We start from the raw sequence: 22,336 nt of genomic DNA, 5'->3' as shown, positions 1-22,336 counted from the left end.
CTTGCTTCATTGGACCATGACATGTTCAATCACACACTGTCACTCTTAGGAGAGATGCTCTAACATGCTTTGATAATATGTACTCTTGTGCAAATATTACACAAGTGTGCTATAATCTCTCATTGCCCTTGCACCCCTGTTTTTAAGCCTTCTATCATTCTGTTTCACTTTTTTACAAAGGTTTTGGGCGTTGGTGGATTTGGTACTTTTCATCATTCATTAAGTTCAATATTTGCACCGTAACCAACAAGGCATCTCATTATGTCATGTTTTCATTAGAACTGAGTCCATAATCTACCTACTAAAATATGAATTGTTGCAGAATTAGCCAGTAATTTTTTTTTTTTGTTTTGTTTTCGTTGCAAGATGCCTCTTGTCATGATGTACTTTTCTGGGCATTTGTATTGGCTGTGTGCCCATGAATTCTGTAAATGGTGCTTTGTGGATGAAGATTTATGCAAGCAGTTAGTCTAACTGTGTCAACTCCCATCAAACTCTCCCACAAATGTGTCTGCCGTTATTTTTTATTTTTTCCTGACAGACTTGGAGGGAAAAGAAGGGGACACGCCTGTGTTTGTCAAGCAGGTGTTTGTGTGTCTACTAGTGTTTCTGTCATTCACCCACCCCTTTGTTCATCTACGCTGAAACAGAGGAGCAGCAAACCCTTAATTCTCTCAGCAGCAGCAACCTCTCTTACTAGCAGGTAACTTTCAGGTACTTCTTAACCAGTTCCATATGTGCGCTACAAAAACAAAAGGTAAAAAAGCTTTTACCTCAAATACAGAGATGAGCATTAAGCCTTAATTCATCTGCGATGTAACGATGGTGAAAGGTCTCATTGCTTGTGTCTGCTGGTGCATGTCATGATTCTCAGCTCACTGCTTCACTGTTTGTCTCTGCTAACAGTTTAGTTCTCTGAGCCATATGGAGCCCGCAAGTGGCTTTCCATATTCTGCCATGTTGTCAGGCCAGTTATTAGAGATCTTTTTAGCACCTGTGCTAAACCTGTAGAAAACACTCATCTGTCTTCCTGCTTTTCACATTTACCGGATAGTTTTCTGACAAGAAGAAAGATTAGGCTTTGCCTTGATTTGTGTGTAAATGTTGGGCTGCATGCCAATCAAATTTATTTGATTAGAATGCTGTAGGGTTTACTATACAATCCATTTGCTTTTAAAAATAATAATTATGTAGCAGAATATCCAAGTTTCATTTTTAAATACAAGGTTAGTGTAACTGTCCGTTAGTACTTTGCAGAAAGCAATTTTATTTTCAAAATAATTTTTCCCAGTCTTTTCTTAACAGTGTTTGGGATTTTGCTTTGCTTTGGTTTTCACTTTTGACCTTTTTGGTCTTTTTCTCCCTATGCACCTATCTATTGCCGTCAGTTGTGCAGGGATTGATTGTTAATTGGACTTCAGTCTTTTCTTAAAATATTTTTCCTCTTTCATGGACTCTCACCGAAGCAGTGCCAGCATGCAGACCGCAGAAGCCGTGTCAGCAACTATATACACTATTAGGAACTGTACAGTGGAGATCACCAATGTTAGCAGCGTTTACTGCCTTATCAATCCAAAGTAAGGAGAAAATCATGCTTTAGAATGTCCAAATATTTTACATTTATTTAAATGAAGTTACTAGCAAAATCTGTTTAGTGGAGTTGATAAAACTTTCAAAATTAAGTAAAAAATTAAGAGAATTATATTTGTCTTGGTCAATTGTACACTTAAAAAATGAAGTTGAATTAAATTCTTTTGATGAGTTAAAGTAATGAAAAAACACATGTTACTATGACTTATTGATCACAATTTCTCTGCAAAATTTCTTTCAATTACTCTCTGTTATTTATTGTAATTGTACATATCTCTAAAATGTTATTGACCAATGTAAACTATAATTTCTTTCAGAGTGTACATGTCCAGTGGATTCAGTTACCATCCACCCCAACCCACCATCCGCACCGCCAAGACCGAGGTTTGCTCATTCACTAAAAATGAGCACACGGCCAACGGGGCTGTGGGCATCTTGACCTATGACCTCTTCCACATGCAGAACCGTATGTGCACCGAGCGTATGGCCGTTCTGTTCTCTATCCCCTTCGACTATCTCCTATACAAGAACGTGATGGGCATCGGGTTGTTTGAGAGCAGCTGTGGATGTGACAAGGCCCTGTACAAGCACATGTATGAGGGGAAGGACTTCAGTCGGTTTTTCACCCGTGCAGATGTGGGGGGAACTGGAATCATCCACAGTGGAAATCAAATAGACTTAAGGGCCACCATGTCTACTGTGGGAAAAAGCATTATTAAGCTAGAGGTCTATGACAAGATGGGCTAAACAATAAACTAATTTTGTCTGACAGTAACAGTACACATATGATTAAAAAACTTTTTCCTTATACTTTTTATCATCTTAAACACCATACGCATATTAAACGTCATAATGCACATGCCATTGTGCTTTCAAATGTTGATGCAACTTTTTGATGTCTGTATTAATGCCTGCATTCATGCTGCCCAGATTTCTGATTGTAAATCTCAAAATGTGTCTAAATAAAAAGACTGTTTTGAATACTTATGTTTGTTTCTGTATCTGCACTACATATATACTGTGTACATATACGTAATAGTGAGACTCCCTGAGAAAATCAAACCCATAACCATGTTATTGCTGTAGCATCATGCTCTACAAGCCGCCCTTTTGCTTTTCAAGTACATTTCTTACTAGAAACATCAAATGAAACATAATATTAAGCATTTTAAAATCATGACCATATATATACACAAGACAAAAAAATATACAGTTATGAGAAAAAGTTAGGACACTCTATTGAATTCCATGGTTTTCTGTATCAGGGCATAGTAAAAAAATACATCTGGTCATCGACAGGTCTTAAATATTGGAAAACTAAACCTCAGGATGAACAACAACACAAGATATATTGCACTGTGTCATTATTTATTTACCAAAAATAATGCCAAAATGAAAAAACCATGTGTGACAAAGTTAGGACACAACCCTTACTGTTAAGATAGGGAATTAAGAGGGTAAGTAGCAGTCTTAACTGATCATCAGCAAGTGTGAGCACCTTGTTGAAGCAATTGTTGCTGCCATCAATCTGGGAAGAGTAATAAAGGCAATTTGCAAGAAACAAAATGAAGTTCATCATTCCACAGTGAAGATAATTCACAAGTGGAAGACATTCAAACAGACCCCAATCCTCCCAGGAGTGGACATCCCAGAAAATTCACCCCAAGATCAGACCATGTAATGCTCAGAGAAAATGGCAGAAAAACCCAAGAACTTCAACAAAGACTCTACATAAGGCCTCTGAACAAACCACAAGACTTTCTAGAACAATGTCCTCTGAACAGACAAGATCAACCAGTGGAGATGTTTGGCCATAATGCACAGAGCCACAATTTGGTGAAATCCTAAAGAGCATATCAGCACAAACACCTCATAGCAAAGTCACACATGCTGGTGGAGGGCTGATGATGATTTTGGGCTTGTTTTATAGCCACAGGTCCTGGGGGCACCTCACAGTCATTGAGTCGACCATAAACTCCTCTTTATACAAAAGTATTATTCTGGAGTCAAATCTGTCCCGACAGGCTAAAGCTTGGCCAAAACTTGGTCATGCGGGCAACAGGGGACAATGATCCCAAGAACACCAGCAAATCTACAACAGAACGTGCTGAAAATTAAAAGAATCAATCACACACACATATACACACAGTATGAGCAATATCACACGAGTAGATGTGAGACATGGCTGTATATTGGCATGGCTGTGATTTTCAACTAGACGTTATCTTTATTAACAAACCACATATTTAAAATCTAAACAAGTACATTCTCGCCTAAAACTCTTAAAACTACATTCTGTGACACTGTGACAGTTATTATTTTTAAAATGATGAAATTAGGAAAATGAAGGGAGCACATTTCTAGACTCATTATTCAAAACACATAACAGAACAAACATTCCCATTCAAACCGTTTCAAAATACTATTATTAGTGTATGAACAGTAAAAAGAATAATTAATGCTAATTATCAGGAAACCTAAAATGCATTCCTGTAAATGCTACCATAGCTACATGGTAGGGGTCGACAGAAAATTTGAATCTGCGTTTGCATAACCCTTTAAAAATTGAGTAATTTCCGAGACAGATCTGTACATGCAACTTCACTGTTCTGGTCTAACAAATCTAACGACCAGTTTTTGGGTGTGGATCTGGTACCAAGCATGTGTGCCCTGATGCCTCTTGAGCTGATATGTGTGCTGTGAGAGAGTGTGTCTCCATGTTTGTGTGCAAAGAGGGTGTACACTAAATTTAAGTAAGCATGCTTTTTTTCGCAGGTGGGTATGTACTGTTCTTGTTGCTGATCATGAAGACTGGGAAAGGGACAAAGTAAAAACGGAGTGAATCTTTCGGAACACACTGTTACTGAGCACACACACACACAGACACACTCCGGAGTACCACAGAGGTAAGACTTCATTCTCCTTGAGATTAAATAATAATACTTAATAATCAAAACTAAATGCTAATGTGTCCTTTTTATTTCCATATTTTAAATTACAAACATAGCAAGACAGTTTATTCAGTTATGGACACTTGAGCAACTCTATTTCACACTCTTAGCTTCTTTTAAAATCAGTGCATTATAAAACAGAAAAATTGCTACAGGCACAATGGGTTTTTGAAGTGGGGTCTCTGCGTGTAATTACTGTGACCCTATTTATTCGCTAGTTAACATTGACAATGGTAATAAGAGAGGGGCAGAAATGAACTCGAGAAGAGTTACGTGAGCTTTAATCTAATGCTTCTATGCTTTATATTTAAGTATATGCACATACACAGACCAGACATCTTTTTCAGTAATAAAACCTGAATTTAACACATTAATTTCAGCACAAGCAGTTAAAACAGAGGACAATTAACTTACAACAGCAAACTTTTTATCACATAAAAACAACAGAAAAGTTATTGTATTTTCGCTGCTGCCCTGCAGTGTAAACAAAACTGCATTTCCACTGCTTTTTACTGTAAGGTGCAGACTTCTTTTCTCACGCCACCCCTCTTCTCTCCGTTTCTGCCGTCAGTCAGATCTATCGTGCACCATCATGACTGAGTCTGCTGAGGCTGCCGCTGCCACTTGAGCAGTAAGAGACACGCCACCATAGAGAAATCACCAACCTGACAAAATAACTACTGCCCTCCTCACCCAAAGTGAGACTAACAAACACGAAGCAAAACTAAATGTTAAACCAAGCACTCAAAACTACAACTTCTATATGTGTAACATTATGGTGAAAAACCGAGAGCAGAATTTGAATTTGGGGTGGTGAACTATCCATTTAAAATGTGTCATTTTGTGTAGCAATAAATGTGTGCATGTTTGTGTATGATCCATCCATATAAATCCCACAGGGCCTATCTTGAGAGTGGTGAAACCTTCAATCCACCTCAGCCCACAGTGCGCCCCCTCAAGACTGAAGTATGCACCTTCAGCAAGACCAGTGCTAAGGCCACCGGCAGCGTGGGGGTTATGACCTACGACCTGTTCGAGCGAAGCAGAAATGACTACACTGAGACCCTGGCCGTTATGTTTTCTGTCCACTGGGACTACAATCTGTATAAGAATTGGTTTGCAGTAGGCATCTACCCCAAAAGGAAAGGAGTGTGACCAGGCCCTTTATAAGAAATGTACTATCAAACACAATCCACAGAGCTTTGTGAGGGAGGAGGCCAATGGGTCAGGCATTAACTTTGAGGGAAAATCTCTGGACATAAGGGGCCACCATGTGTCCTTTAGGCAGCCGCTATCATAAAACTGGATGGTGTGGGACAAGCTGCTGTCTCCTTTGAGTCAGCAGGTTTTGCTAAAACAATAAACCAGTCAGCCATTTTACCAAATCAAAAATAATACAGTAACTGTTTTTTTTTTTTTTTACATGCCCTTATACGTTATCACCTGTATCAAAAATGTTTGCTTATCACATTTACCAGTGTAATGAATCACTGTTTTCTTTTTTAGCTTACTAGCCAGCTCTTTAGGGTTATTTGAACTCTGTAAAATGATCTGAGAGTGTTTAAATGGATCTAATACCTCTGTAATATCCCACACTTTAAAACTGTTTGCTTTTTTCTGTCAGAAGAACGCCTCAGATGTGTGTTTACAGTCTGCTTATGCTTCCTGCAGGCTAAATCCGCTCTCATATCGGCAGATCAGGCAGTCATTGTGTTGTTATTCAGTCGAACCATCTTGGTGATTTGTTTTGTTTTTTTTGCTCCCTCATCACCCTGTGAACAATACACACTGTGTTCTGTACTGACTTTGCCACTGCTGAGTGTATTTTCAAATAAAATATTTATCTGCATCTTTTTATAGTTTTGTCTTTTGCCTTTTCACTGAGCCTTGAAGGCTTGGTGCTGTATGTATTGGTGTATTCAAAATCTCAAATGAGAGACGAGGCTGTTTGCTGTAAGCTGGAAATGGTCCTGTGTAAATATTTTGCAATATGTATTTGGAAATTTCTAATGCCTGAAGAAGGCAGCTGAACCATGGGAACCGAAGACAGAGATAAAGATATAAAGAATGAATCACAGCATCAAAGGAACTGGCAGAGCACATTTTACATCTTTAAACTCCTCTTGTCCTGAATAACTCCTTCAGCAGGCGCTGAATGATGTCTCTCCAGCTTACTCACATACTCACAATTCCCAATCAGAAACATCAATGCTAATTTATCAGAAAGAAATGGAGCTGTAATTGGGAAAATTAAAGGTTTTACAAGCAACTATTACTACTTACCCAAATCCGGACAGGATCAATATCGATTTAACACATTTTAGCAAACCAGTCATCAAGGTCAAAGAGCCAAATTTATAGAGAGCATCCCTCAGAAGACTGCAGCACTATTACCATCATCAAAAATAAAAACAAGTCTGTTCTAAAATTTTAATTCAACAAGGAGTAAATTGCTTCCCTCAATCCATTCTTAATACTACACGCCCCACTACCACCAAATAAGAGCAATAATTTAAGGTTTCTTTCTCTATGTGCTTTGACATTTGCATGGAAAGGCATACATAATACAGGCTAAATGTCAGCTCTTTAACAGATATCCCTGGAGCATTATTGCACAATGTAATAGGGTGGTGGAGAACTGCTGTAAACAGATGGCAAGTGCTTTTCTGACGCTACAGTGGGTATGTGGATTTCCCTCACACTTGAGCTCGAAGCAGTATTTTTTTCTTTCCTCTAGTGTATTTATTTTGCACTGCGAGGGAAATATTCCCCATTTTGCTTACACTGTTGTGTATTTGTGCATTTAGTTTCTAAGCGTGTTGTGCATGATGTCTGTGCACGCCACTGGGAAATGGTAATTATATGTGACACACATGCCAAATAAATTTGTACCTGTACTTAAAAGGGGTACAATCTTAAAACTATGTTTTAGCATATTTAAAACTGAGCTAGAACAAAGTAAGCTATTCACAGAGTTCACGCTTTTTGCCAAAAAGTCTAAACACTACTGGTTCTGTGCAAACATTGCTGTTTGTTTGAGCCAGGGAGTCAAGCTTTTGCTGGTTATCTTCAAACGAGTTGGTCTGCTGGTAGATGTCATCACGCCAGTAAATAGATGCCTAAAAAAGCATCTTTTCTTTTTTTTTTCATTGACAGCCATTCAAAAATCAATTTTCAGAAAAACTGACAACAAAACAAGCAACACATGAACTGGAAATATTCCATTATATTACAGTATATATTTTGGAGGGCTCTTAAAAGTGAGAAATTCTGTTTGTGACTATTTTTCTGTCTGTGAACCAAAGTCCTGAAAAAGATTTTTTCCCATTTCTATTTTTGATTTCCATTTGGAGGACAAGCTGTTTAGTCACTAGAGCTCTCACAAGGAGAAGTGGTAATTTGTTGAAAGGACACACATAAAGTAAACCTCAGAGACATCTGAGGAGGGAATTGGGGCAAAGGATGTCCTAAAATGTGGGATCTGCAAGAGTTAGATCTAATTTGAATTTGTTTTCACTTTTTTAGGATCAGTGCACAAGATCAGTAATGAAAGGATAGTTGTCGACGTTCAACTGCATAAGGTGCAGTGATGTGAATTCAAGATCATAGTAGTGTCTTAGTCCATTTTGTTGTGTCAAAGTCGAGCCCAAGTCTTTAACCAGTTTCGAGTTTGAGTTGGAGATGTTTACTAATGTCTTATCTCAAATTTACTGTATGTTGTTAAATATTACATCGTTCATGTTATACATAACCTGGACTTGACTGTACTCAGAAAAATGTAGTTAGAAATGTCAGAGTTCATGTCAAGTTTAAGTACAAATTTGCCAGAGAGCGTGACAAGTATAAGTTCATTCAGAACTGACCCTTCACAAACACCCACCCTCCTTTGTTACTGTTGCTGAGTCCAACAAGCCATGCACTCTCACGCCACACATCATGTTCTCACACAGTGAAAAATACATTGTGGAGCAAAGGGAAAACTCACAACTCACCGACAGACCAGACAGAGCAGGTACCTTTTGGTATGAAACAAAGGCTCAGCTTTCAAATTGTCATTTTCTACAAAAATTCAAACAATAAAATCAATTTTGTGGCTCTTCAATGTGTCAGGACAGATCACTGTAGCACCTCAGTTCAAGCGGCATTCGGACCCATCATGTCTTCCTCTTTACTAGTCATACCCACAAAATAAACATGAACGAACATCAGAAGCATCTTGTTTTAACCACAGAAACACATCAATACACAACACTTTTCAAGCTCAAGTCCCACCCAAGTAATCTCCTCTCCGAATGGAGATGGCAGATTCTGTGTTATGATTGGTCAGATCGCCCGTCAATCAAATGCCCAGCGAAAGGTTTAATGGGACATCTGGATTCAGAATCTGAAACATTGAGTACCCCAACTCTTGATCACAGTGAGAAGTCCAAGAGAAAGTCACCTTACTCAATACCCAGCGAGATGTTAATTGTTATGTAATCTGACACTTTAATGCTCAAGCTTTTTTTAAAAGGCGGATAAATTCAGATTGGCTGTCAATGTTTTTGTGTTTTATCCATTGAAAAAGATTTTTCCCAAAGAGATTCCATTGATATCGTTCCTCTGTGCTGTTCTCATTACAGCTGTGGTTTGGACTTCCCTGTTCTCACATAATGAGAATGATTATTAAAACTTTATAGTCATAGTCATCGTCCTATGAACAGGCCTTTACACTGCATTCAAAACACACATTTTATTACATTCCCTGGGAATCTAAACTCAAAAATGGTTAAATTCAAACATTAAACATTAAACATTCATTAAAAAAGAATACAGTTTTTGTCTTAAATACAGCGGTAATGTCCATACATGTACATGACAGCTTGGATGACAAGTAATTATCTTTAACATGCACTGTGAAATACTTTTCTCTACAAAATTGTCTACCAGAAACTTCCAACAAGGCCAGTTAAATTTCATTTTGAGTCTGCAAATAGATTCCATATCGCTAAATCACAATTCAATGGGGTTTCCTGCTGTTATTTGCTAGAGGCCCTTTGCTCCTTCGTGGGAGTCAGGCGGGTATAAGATTTGCTGTGTGAGAGTGCCACTGTGGTGGAGGGATGAGGTAAAGTGGGGGGGGACTCATGCAATATATTAGGATGCTATGAGCTGTTAAGAGTCATGTGTATAAGACAGACTAATTTCATAAAAATAAAATGGACAAGAAAGCTTTCAGTTTAACATTCAACTATCTGTTGCTGACAAAAGGGAAAAGAGTAAAAAAGAAAAGACAGAGGGCGAGTCAATGTGTGTGTGTAACTTCTGTTTGCTCCTAAAATTATTTACCCTATGTTAACCATGCTTCAGTTTTTTTTCAGTGGTTCTTGGGCAGCAGGCCTTCATACTGTTCTCTGATCTCAGCATTCAGACACGCTGTAGGTGCTGTGTCAGCCCCCCACCAGCAGACGCCCCCATCTCGGTCGTGTCCAGAATGGACAGCATCTCCTACACAAACAAGAATATCAACAAATCCAGCAGAGTACCTTCTACATGTTCCAGATATACCTGCCACTGTACAATACAGCAAAAGAAATGATCTGTTCCATTGCTTCATACACATCTTGTTTTATCTTTTTAATGTTTTACCAGTATTTATCAGAGCTTTGAACCACACATGAACTTTCATCTAACACAGTTAATACATGCAGAATAAGTAACCTTTAAAGCAATCAAATGTGTCTTTTAATTGAGGGCAGAGATGAAAAGGACACGTTGTAAAAACATTTAAACTGTTGTAAACATTCTGGTAAACAACCATTATGGAAAACACTGTCCAAAAAAAGGGAAAACAAATACAATGTTAAAAACAATGAAAACAGATAGGCCTACTAAATAATACTATTATTAAAGGATTGGGTAGATTAGATCAAAAAAAATAAAGAATACAATTTGTTTACAATGAAAACAGAAATGGGCAACTGACTTATTATAAGATTAAAAAAAAAAAAAAACTATAGCACTTTATAAAACTACTTGTTGGTTAAGCATAGGCCTACTAACCAAGTTTGGGCACGTACCAACAGGAGCTAAAACCTCACAACAAACTAAATATTTGGCATGTACCTGTATTATTCGACATACTGAATTACTGAATGTATTTATGCAATCGTTTTAACACGTGACTTGTTTTGTGCTATATCAAGTCACGTGTAAAAAACGAGTGACTAAATAAATTCAGTAATTCAATATATTTATTTTACATATCAGGCTCAGTTTTATTTTACATTTGGTGAGACATTAGGGAAATAAATGTCTTACCTACGCGCGAAGGTAAAGTTTTTCATAACCTCACGTCATTGACGTAATATTCAAGCGCCGACATCAGTGTTTAGAAAACCGCTATTGTGTGCGACACCGCCCATCTAGAGTCTTTCTATGACATTTATCGATATTTTTCCGTTATTAAAAACAATTGCAAACATGCAGCAGGTTTGTCAGACCTCAGCTTATGCTTCGTGATTCTAAACAGCCATTATTACCGAGAGCGGGGGTCATTCTTTGTACAAAATCACAAATGTAAGTAACGTTAGTACCGAGACCGTTTCATAACTGCCCTTATGACTACAAAATTACATTACCTTTCTTTGTACAGAAATTACACCCACAAACCCGTAGGTTTCAGAATGTCTACTTGAAAATGCAGAGCAAAAAAAAACTTTCATGTTGTTCAATGTATGGTTATATTTATGTATGCCAAATTGTGCGCTTATTTGGGCAATTGTGTGATGTTTATCAGGGTAGATATTTATTCTTGATAATGTCATTTGTGTGTATATATAATATATTTAAGTGCTTCAGAGCTTCTGTGTATTAAAACAAAACTGCATGTGTGTGTTTGTAAAACAAAAGAAACACACCACTACTTCTTTCTATGGTACTCAACTTTACCATTGCACTGTCTGTGTGACTCCCAGCTGTTGTGTCCAGTGTAAGGGGATATGTTGTATTGCCTCCCACCAGTGATGCAGAAGAAGAAAAAGCCATGCTTTCACAGGATGATGAGAGTGGACCATTGCGGGAGAATATGGTGCCAAGCCACGATCTACGCTGGTCAGATGGGCTGTTCTTGGCCGTACACAAAATCAGTCCACTCATTCAGGTATCAGTCCATAAACCACAAGCTGGCAATTTTTACACAAAAAGATTACCATTTCCCTATATCACATTTGGGAGGGTTGTTATATTAGTTAGTTTAGAAAGAACAGCGTTCAGTGAAGCTCTAAATGTAATGTGGAACTAGGCAAATTCAATGTGATGTTGAATATGATGATATATCAAATTAAGGCGAATGTGGGATCTCAAGAGAAGCAGCACCTGAGAAAGTTCAATGAGATACTGGCTGAGAACAGAGTGCGTCCAACCTCCTGCTTCCGCTGTGGAACATAGCAGGATTTGCTCTTGGTAAGTGTGACCTTTACAGTATTTCCTTTTCTATATATATATATATAGGATATATATATCTATATATAATAATATATATTATATATAGTGTGGTGTGTGTGTTCAGTTGTTCAGTTATTTCACCATCAATTGCATAGAAAAGGAATTATACATTGCAATTAGTGTAAAATTACTGAATCTAAACATAGGAGCCTGAGAGAAATGCTCATTTGCTGAAAATTTCAGATCTATATATCGGCTGTCAATTTGAACGAGTTAATTAATTAGTTATGAAAAAATAATGAGATTAAAATATTTCAATTTAACACACTGGCCCCGCCCCCAGACTTGTATGTCATCTCACATTTCAAACAGTTGACAAATATGTTGCAGGGCAATAACTTTATAAATGCAATTATGGCCTACAATTCAGATATTTGGGGCGAAAATGCTCCTGTATGATATATATTTATATCATGATAAGCGATCTCACACGAGCAGCAAGAGCAATATTACACGAGTGCTGTTTTGCTCCTAATACCACGAGTGTGCAAATGTGATTTACACAACAGTTCAGTAAACTCATAAGTTAATATTGTGGGTCTTTTTTTAAACACAATATTGTCTGTTTTTTGCTCTGTTTGCCATCAAAAAATATTACCTGTAAAGCCACAGCAGAAATTGTTGTGCGTCTCCGAGCAACACAGCGGTGTGTTTTGTTTCTGTTTGAATGAATCAGATGAATCAATGATTCAAAGACCCATTCATAGAGAGAGAAGTTTACCCTCATTCCTGAATGAATCAGCCATTTGAACGATCAAATGAAACACTAATTTTACAGTATGGAAAAATTTATAGGAAATTAAAGGAGTAGTTTCACCCAAACACAACTCAATCTGCTCACCCTGAGGCCATCCCAGATGTGTTTTTTGTTTCTTCTTCTAAACAGATTTTAAGAAATTTAGCATTGACTCACTTGCTCACTTGTCCAACAAACAAAACGTCTTAATGATGGATTGGTTTTCCCACAAACATGCAGCACTGCAGGGGAGTCGTGTGGATTACTTATGGATTATTGTGATGCTTTTATTAGCTTTTTGGACTCTCATTCTTACTGGCACCCATTCCCTGCAAGGATCCATTAGTGAGCAAGTGTATAATGCTAATTATCGAAATGGTTTATCCAAATGGGTTAATAAAACCCTCAACTGAAATTTCTCCTTTAGGATGATCGTCTATGCATGATTTTTACAAATTATTCTTCATTCCATGAATAAAAATCACAGACCAACTGGAAAAAGTCATGAAAAAATAATTGGTCATAAGAGATGTGAAACTCTTGTGTCTCTTGGTTACTTTGTAATTAAAGAGTCTTTATTTAGCATATCTTGAATGTTACAGACACGTCTGGTATGTTGAAACGTCTGTTTTTTGGACAGGGCGCTGGCTCTGCTCTCTTGGGAAAGGAAGGGGCGATGGCCTGCACTGTGGCTGTAGAGGAGAGTATCTCAGAGCACTACAACAGTCAGATCAGAACTCTAATGGAGAAAGATCCTGAGAAGTACACTGAACTGCTGCAGGTGTGTACAAGCTTTACATGGCAGACTTCAAACTTCACACACAAAGATCTGACTGTAGAATTATTACGAGGACCTTATGTATTAGAGGGATTCAAACTTGAATTGCTTCTACGTTTCACTCATGCATACTATGTAATTTGTAAAATGTATCATATAATATCAAATTAAACCAAATTTTTAAGCGTTTTTAAAAGTATGAGCTCAGACTCAAAACCCCACTAAAAATATATATATATTGGTGACGATGATGATGCAGATGAATAAAAATGTTTCTCACTAAAATGTTTTTTCTTCTTTTTTTTTCAGCTGATTAAAGAATTTCGGGATGATGAAATGGAGCACCATGACACTGGACTGGAGCATGATGCTGAATCAGTAAATCTGAATTATTGCCATGACAGAATGTCTTCGTTGTGAACTACAATATTAAGATCCAAATCCTCAATAACAGTAATAATTGAAATACTTGTTTTTGCTCCGCCGTTTTATTTTTTACTGACACATGATGCATCTTTATTGCAGGTGCCTGGATATCAGCTGATGAAAGCCATCATACAGGTGGGCTGCAAATGCTGCAATCTACATCTCAGAACGTCTCTAAATATTTTCAGAGTATTCAAAAGAGTTACCCTAATGTCCTTGTAAATATGGATGCTACTTTTTCTGTCTTTAAAGTGTTAAAAATATTTCTACTGCACCAGCTTAATTTGAACCAATACAACTTATAAAGCAAGCCATTTTGGGTTAATTTCTCAGAAATGTGTGTAAACTATGGTTCTATCAAAACATTGCTCTGTTTGTTTGTGCATCCCATCCTGCCCAGCACAGTAATACAGTCTCAGCTAATGTTAAGCCTGGGGACTATTTCTTTGTGTGACCAAGTAGGAGGAATATATTAAAAAGCAATTTTTAAAAACATATTTTTTTACAGTTTCAATGTAATGGCACTATTGTTGTAGAAATATTACAGTATATTTCATTTATAATGAAATGTTCCTCACAGCAGTATAAATATATTTAAAATATATTTATTGCGATTTTATAACATGGCAAGTTTTTGTCTCCTTCTGTAAGGTATATTCAAGAATAATAAAAATAAACTTTTTATCAGTCACAGTTGTGTTTTATTAAAGTCATGTGTCTTTTACGGGACGTGTGTTTGCTAAGATAACATGAGATTAAACACAAGAGGGCAGTCTTTGCCTGTTAGGTAAAGGGTACTGGGGGCAGCCACCAACACAACCGGGCGATCTGGACTCAACCGGTTTGAAAATTATTTTTGGCCACAGAATGAAGAGACCACACACATATTTATATAGTTATGCTGTAAAGCATGCCCATTTGTTATCTAAGTAATATATGCAATCATACTGCTGTGACACATTTGCATCGCGTATTAGGGGAAGTTATCACACGGGTTGAGTCTATGAAAACATGTATTATAATCTGTGTAGCAGAGACGTGGGAAACAGCTGTAACCAGATCCCTGTGCTTCCCATGACTTATCTCTATGAGGCATGAAGTCATCTGGACAGTCCATGGTGGGGGAGTGTGAGACCCCTGGCTTTCAGTTCTAGTATCTGAGGGTTTTTACGTTGTCAATTGGTGAATTCTGCTTTGATGAGAAGAGAGCAGGCCATTAGAAATGCCCAATTTATGCTCCAGGCCCCCTTCCTTTACTTTGTCTAGAGGTCTTTTATGTTGGACTCTTACTGGATAAAGTTCTTGAGAGGCCTCTTTAGTTTTGGAAGGTTCTGTCTTATAGGGGGCAGAGCTACTGTATGCTCGCATTCAGAGAGAAGGAGGCTGATGCAATCCCAGTGTAACTACAAGTATTCCTCAGCTTTCAGTGTACCATCAACTCTGACCACATGTAACCCTTAACAGACTTAAAGTTTGTGAGGTCTTCAACTGCCCACTAGCCACAGGCTGCCTCTCGCCCCTACTTGCCTTTCCCCTCCTACTTTTTGAAGGTTTTTATTTCGTAAACATATCTCCCTGTATATTTGCATTGCTTAATGTGGTGCAGAAGCTGCCACCAAACTTTTGTTCTCGTGATGGTGTCAGAGGAAGCTGACCCATCTGGATACACTGCATGAGTTGCTCATTGTGTGAAAACAGATCACATGTCCTTAAGCCTTGATAGCACACTGTTTTCCAAGAGCTAAAAGCTCTTCACATAGACTTAAATGTGTAAAATACACATAAATATTTCTGGATATTTCATTGTAAGCTATCTGCCATTATTTCAGAAAAATAAAACCTCTAATATTCAACTGTTTCTCTTTTAATAGCACTTAGCATTGCTCACTACAAACAAGTTTTGGCAGTGTCTGTCTTGTGCTCAAAAGCTTGTGCCCAGACTAGTGTTTATGAATCATGTAATTGTGTAAATCTGTTCCTCAGAGCTTGTTTCCCTCAGCACACAGATGCTAACCACAAGGCATTCTTTAAAAGGCAGAGAGCTGCATTCACTTCAATGGTTACTGCAAATCATCAGTGCATTTATCTGTTATTTTGTGTTGCTGATACCCTTCGAGACAGCTTGATATTTTAGAGGAGGCCACACCGATCAAAATAGCAAGGGGTTTGATAAGAAGGTACATGGCAGAAAAGCAGCAGTCCAGTAATTGCCTCCTGTCTCTTGCCTTTTTAAGTACCCGATCATGAACATCACTTTTGCTTCCTCAGTCATCTGCTTAGTCCCAACCACACAAGTTATATTGTTATCTTAACTGTTCTGTTAGCCATGTTTAGCGTGCTGTCTCTGCTTTTTTCCTCCTCTGACGTTTTCATACGGTTTGTGTGACTTAGCCAGTTGCTGCTATGTTCTGCGTCTAAGAGTGTCCTAACTTGATGCATTACTTCCATGGGCAGTGTGTGTTTTGAAAAAATCAGAAGATCTTGGTAGGAAACATGCGAGTTTTCTGCTTTTCTGGCCACCTCAGTGTGTCTGATATGAACATACGTACTTACTGTCTATTTGCTTAAATTCAAATTCTGTACACAGTAAACCGGACTTTATGCATTTGGGATAGTGTGATTAGGGGAGTGGAATTGTATTTGACTAAGCATCGAATAAGCCATTCTAAAACCGAATGTCCATAAAAGCAAGATAATATTAAAAGGCCTTATGTCTTTAAAGCAGCATATCAAAGCAGAGAGATGACAGTGACCCTTACTTGTTTTGGGTGACCGGGGGAGGGGCTCACTCTGAGGTTAGGGGTCATTAACGGATCAACAAAGATACAAATTTCTTACTGTGACACTGCCCTTCACAGAGAGCTGTGTGAAATACTTTGTGTGTGTGTGTGTTGTACAGTGTTTTCTGTAAACTTTCTCAGTGATCTTCTGTGATTTATAGGGGCCACACCTCCCTGACATCATTTTTCTATATTTTATATTCCTAGCATTTTACAAAAGGAGTTGTGCGATGCTATTATTGTAAAAGTTTCCTTTCGTGTTCAAAAAAAAAGAAAAAAGAACTCATTCGCATTTGGAACCACATGACGGTGAGTTTTTGGATGAACTGTCCTTATTGCACCGTTTACTATTAACATTTGAAATGTTTATCGTGTGTGGTGGGTTTTTCAAATCCACATATGTGTTTAGAAGTAATCATGCTATCTAACTCTCTACGTTAAGGTCCCATTCTGTCAGTAAGCACTTCCCATTTTGAGTTCTGTTTCTTTAAGAGAAGAGGGAGGAGGAGTGTGGACAGACTCTGATTTTTGAACGCCTCTTTTTTCAAACTGAACATTCCTCTCTCAAGAGTTTGGCATTTCCTCTGAGCTCACACACTGGGAGCCCGCTCTCCTGTTTCACACACAGTGCTCACTTGCGACAAAAGGGGGGATTTTCAAACATCCTGAATGAGAGGAATCCTCTTGCCCTCGGCACACGCCGCATCTGCAAGGGAACTTCACAGGGTGAACTTCCCCCTACACAACAGTTTTTGCTCGAGAGGACAGAAAGAACATCAGCTTGGTCTTGTTTTCAGCACTTGGGCGAGTGGTTCAACATGGGCTAGCCCCAACTTTTCCCATAAAGCTGGAGTGGGACTGGAAGAGAACGAGGAGGAGGATGAGCGTTTACACTCTCAACCTCAGGTTGGTTCTGGCCACTGGTCACTTGCATCCTCACTGCTCTGCTGCTATTGCACCAGTACATCTTCATAGGAGCCGAGGAGCAAGGGAATGACTTCGCTGACCAGGGGCCTGGAGCTGTCACGCTCTTCAAGTACATCCTAGCTTTTTATCTTATGTTACTTCTTCATAAAGTACTGCTCAAACTCAACCTGGCACTGCTAGGAGGGGCTTCCACAAAGTCCCGGAGATCCACGAGAAAATCAGGGAGTCTCCAAGAGAGAGCTACTGGACGATCACTACGAGAGGCATGTGCGTCTTTCTTCCTCCACATGTGCTGGGCCACAGCAAAGCCCATGTTGCCAAGTTGGTGATCAGGAGAACTTGTCAGAGTAGGTCGCACCGATGTCCCGCCAGAGTCTTCTCTGGCCTTCCGCGGTGACTTCATCCAAATTGGCAGCTCCTATGAGGAGCACAAGGTGGGCTCACCTGACTGCTTTGACATCCTTGTGCCTCTGAGGGCACCTCGTGGGCTAAAACTGGAGGCTGGTATTTGCACTGACAAGCCTGGGGGGCCACCGATTTGCACACTAAACACACCTCGCAGGGCAGAGTGGACACGCCGTCACAAGGCCTTTGTGGACATGTTCATGCACTTGCATAACACTCAAAGTGTCTATAGGATGAGCCCAGATTCCGTCCAGCGCTGGTTTTACACAGCCACCCAGCGCTGCCCCCATCGCTGCCGTCCCGTTACCCATTTGAGCAGCGCTGCTCCCTCAGCTTGTCTCTCAGTGAGGAGCAGCAGGTGCTCCTCCGCCTGACCCCCTCGCTCCGATTACGTCTGCTGCCACATCTCCATGGGCATTCGCCTGATCCCAGCCTTTCCCTCTCGGCGATGGCGCCTTTCTTGGTACCATCCCGGCAGGGTCAGCGAGGAGAAGACCTTTGGACGGTGTATTTTCCCAGACAGGAGCAGAGACTGCTGGCTTGGCTAAAAGGTAGACTGCCCCCTAACTCTTGTCCACCTGAAGTGCCTTCAGCTCCTTAAAGAGGTTCGAAATCTCAGTGGGGAGACTCTGGACCAGCAGTCTGGAGCTGAGTGGGGAGGAGTGCTGTCGTCCTATGCTTTGAAGACCGCTTGGCTTCGTCTGCTGCTCAGTACACACCCCCTGAATCCTGGGAGGAGGGCAACCTTGTGGAACCGGCTGGATGATCGTCTTCGCAGTCTGAGGGAAAGCCTACAGTCTCGGGCTCTCTGCCATTTACTCCTAGGAGGAGTTAATGGGTTTCTGCCAGACTCTGTTGTTCTGCCCAAAGTCATTAAGGAGACGGTAACCCGCCAACCTGTGGGCAGAATTCACAGTGACCGTCACCCTCGATATGGTCTCCGCCCGACTGGCCTACTCCTGGAACCACCTCCCTCGCCTAATTCGCCTCGGGCGACCGCAGAGGAGCAGCCTTGGCAGAGGTGTCCGCTGCAAATATATCGATGCAGAATAAAGGTCAACTATAAATGGTATTGCTGAACAAATACAGATGTTGGTCACTACATCTTAGTTGTTTATGTTTTCAGTAACTGAAATCTTTGCATCTGACTTTTCAAAATAAAATTAACTTAAGTTGGGGATTTCTTCCCTCAAAGGTAGCAGTCAAAGACTATAATGTAAAAAGTAGTACTCAGTAGGTACAGCAATACTTTTATCAAAATCAGTCTTTGTACTGTACAAATCAGTATTGTACTATAATTGTAGGACGTACTTTAAAAAGCAAGGTCGTTTGAATTTCAGTCCATGTTTGATTTTCTACTCATGCAAATTTATTTCTAGAGAATCTGATATGTTAAAAACTTGCTGTTTAAAAGAACAGTAACTCTTTTATACATTTAGTTCACTCCAGGCATAGGTTTGGAGATAAAACTTGGAGATTTGTGTTGACTCAGGGTGACCATGATGTCACGGTTCTATGGTTAGTGAGCAGTCAAAACAGCATAATCACCAAGGTTTTTCCACACCCACACAGTATTAGTTAATGCCAGATTTACATCCTGTTTTGCAGGGAAGAACTGCAGTGTGAACACTGTAAAAATATATTCTGCAGAGACATTTTGATGAAGCAATGTAAAATTGATAGCCTGATCATTTGCAAAAACACCTTACAGACCCAAATATATCCTTTATTTTGAACAAATAAAATGAGTAATGTTGTTTCATAGCTTTAGCAATTTCAGTATTGCTTAATTGATTGCTTAAGCATTCCATCAATGAATGAAATCATAATTGGTGCTCTAGTTCACCTCAGTTCATTATCTTAATTGGCCCTATAAGGATAAGGCACTGATGGCATGCCCTTCGCTTCACTTTATCTGACTTGTCTACAGGGACCCCAAAATGCGTGCAGATGATCTTCTCCCTCAGAGACATGCCTCTACAGGCTGTCACTATGGAGACACGCTACCTCAGCCCAGGGTCATTTATTCATGCTGTAGCTTTAGTTTCAATGGCTGATTGCATTGCGTTTACTTTCACGAAGTAAGTAGAGATCTATATTGATCTCTTGCAGGTAGTGAGTGCCACGGGGTTAGTTTGTTAGTTATTCCCTTTCCTGTTCATACCTCATCCAATTAACTGTTCTTGTTCATGGTCATGTATGTCAGACATATCTTAGTTTCATCAACTTCAGAGGGGAATTATTGTGGTACCAAAGCAAAAAGTCTTTGAGGCTTATTTTTGTGTGTTTCCTGAAAGCAGAATAGAAAATGAAATAAGGAAATGAAACAGGACACGCTCTGAAAACGATGCTTAAATGTAGTCCAAAACAAGCAATATAAAATACAGAGTAACTAATGTTGAATGTATTTGTATATTAATGTATATGTCATTTAATGTATATTTGGTACTGTATGTGAATGTAAGTTGATTGTAAAGCACATTGTACTTGATGTACATAATAGAGAAAAACAATATATATATATATAGTAGATATAATTTATACATGTATTTTAATACATGAATTGAAATAAATATCTATATTTGGACTGCCACAGTTTTGTTGAATATTTGCTTATTGTAACACCTGAAATTATTTTTGACAGAGAGAAAATAGAATATGGAAACAGAACCAAAAGCCTGCACATGTCATGTCCAGCAATTTGTAATTTTATTTGCCATATATTTTTCTATAAACAAGTGGTGTGATTGTCCTCATTTAAAATAAATATACATGCTTCAGGTATCTACACCATATCTCTTCTAAAAAAAAAAATATCCATGTTTAGATTACCTAATTTTTCTCAGTGCAGTCTATACATGTCACATGACACAGTTCAACTTGCTCTATTTTAATGTTTTATTTTTCATAATACTAAACTCCGAACATTTTTTATTCACTCAGACACAGTCACAGAAATTATTCTTCTGTATAGTCCTTTTTGGTCAGTGTTTATTCTCAACTGAGTGTAATGTTTAGAGCAATGTGGCTCATTGTAGATTATAGTGTGGCATAAAACTGGTGCTCTCTAACATAAGGATATCATCTCATTCTTTCTAATTATCATTTAATTTATGCACTTGCTTACAGGATTTTGATTTGTTGGCAAAACAGATAACAGCTGTAGTCATGGATGCAGATTGGATGCAAATGTGTGTGCCACAAGAGGTCAGTATGTGTTTGGAGGACAAGTAATATGGGATAAAAAAAAAAATCATAATTCTGCTTTTTAAAACAATCTCACAGTATGCACATAGTGTTCTGGCTCCCTCTAATAATGATTTTAAATGTGACAGATGTCTTGGGTGTAGGTGGGCCCTATACATTCTTAATGAAACCCAGGTCATTTGGAACTTAGAGTGGATATGCACCTACAGTACATTTTCACCCTACATTTCTGTAATCATTTAGTTCATATGCTTCATGTTCAACCTGGACGCTCAAATGACTTACGATAGAGGAATATTAGCCCATTCATCACAGATCCACCAATATACCTGCATCTGTGAAACTCCAAAATAGACACAAAAATAGCATAATAAAACTTAATGCAACTATCTTCCAAGCTTTCTGAAGTCAAATGATAGCTGTGGAACGGACTGAAAATTACGTCATGAATAAGTTTATTTACTTGAAATCTTGCTTTCCGGCTGTGGTCACTATCCACATTAATTGTACAGAAAAGAGTAGCTTGGACATTTATACTATACACACAGCACTGTAACTCTTTTGTGGAAGTCATACAGGTCAAAAGACAAGAGGGGCCAGGGGAAATGGACAGAATTATCATATTTGGGTGAATTATGTCTTTAAAACATAGCAGAAAGATGCCTGATTTAACAGCAGAGGTCACTGTAGTCTATGTTTGATTTTTATCAGACTAAGCCTTTCAACAGGTTCTCAAGAACATAACAAATGTCTGAATTCACACAATCTTGCATACTAAAATATAGTTCAAATCTATAAACATCATTTAATGCATATTGCCTTTTGACTTACTGATATAAAAAATACACTTCAACTTAGGGTAGGCCAACTACTGGTGCACAATGTATATTTCTTATATTAAGCCTAAAATGTGTTTTAATGTTCACTTGATGAGGATGTATGATCTTATACTTACAATAGTTCCACTTTAGCACAATCAAATATACTTCAGTATATCTTTAGTTGGACTACTTCTGAACAATTAAAGTGCATTAAGTACAAAATTATTTGT

General features: G+C 38.6%; 1 protein-coding gene and 3 pseudogenes across 3 annotated transcripts; all 4 read left to right on the top strand.

The window, feature by feature from the left end:
- The first annotated feature begins 463 nt into the window (after positions 1-463).
- On the top strand, positions 464-2,573 carry LOC109104052 (bryoporin-like). Of its 3 annotated transcripts, none has more exons than XM_019117416.2 (3): positions 464-714; positions 1,470-1,577; positions 1,908-2,573. In XM_019117416.2, the coding sequence occupies exons 2-3, from the start codon at positions 1,477-1,479 to the stop codon at positions 2,335-2,337; spliced, it is 531 nt and encodes a 176-aa protein (XP_018972961.2). In that variant the 5' UTR covers positions 464-714; positions 1,470-1,476; the 3' UTR covers positions 2,338-2,573. The 3 variants fall into 3 exon arrangements, with proteins under 3 accessions (XP_018972961.2, XP_018972960.2, XP_018972959.2); XM_019117415.2 differs by having other exon boundaries at positions 465-703; XM_019117414.2 differs by having other exon boundaries at positions 465-703; positions 1,467-1,577.
- A 1,897-nt stretch (positions 2,574-4,470) lies between these two features.
- On the top strand, positions 4,471-5,841 carry LOC122144136 (annotated as a pseudogene).
- A 5,724-nt stretch (positions 5,842-11,565) lies between these two features.
- On the top strand, positions 11,566-14,225 carry LOC122144135 (annotated as a pseudogene).
- A 3,148-nt stretch (positions 14,226-17,373) lies between these two features.
- Positions 17,374-19,321, top strand: LOC122144134 (annotated as a pseudogene).
- The last annotated feature ends 3,015 nt before the right edge of the window (positions 19,322-22,336 follow it).

The sequence above is a fragment of the Cyprinus carpio genome, unplaced genomic scaffold (assembly GCF_018340385.1).
Source record: "Cyprinus carpio isolate SPL01 unplaced genomic scaffold, ASM1834038v1 S000006601, whole genome shotgun sequence".
NCBI classification, from domain to species: domain Eukaryota; kingdom Metazoa; phylum Chordata; class Actinopteri; order Cypriniformes; family Cyprinidae; genus Cyprinus; species Cyprinus carpio.
Note: the sequence above shows the minus strand (reverse complement) of the source record. Positions and strands in the feature narration are given on the sequence as shown.

Bases quoted from the DNA above. Each gene is read 5' to 3' on its own strand.
- LOC109104052 (XM_019117416.2), top strand. From the start codon at position 1,477: ATGCAGACCGCAGAAGCCGTGTCAGCAACTATATACACTATTAGGAAC. The intron at 1,578-1,907 runs GTAAGGAGAAAA...AATTTCTTTCAG, and splicing joins TACTGCCTTATCAATCCAAA to AGTGTACATGTCCAGTGGAT.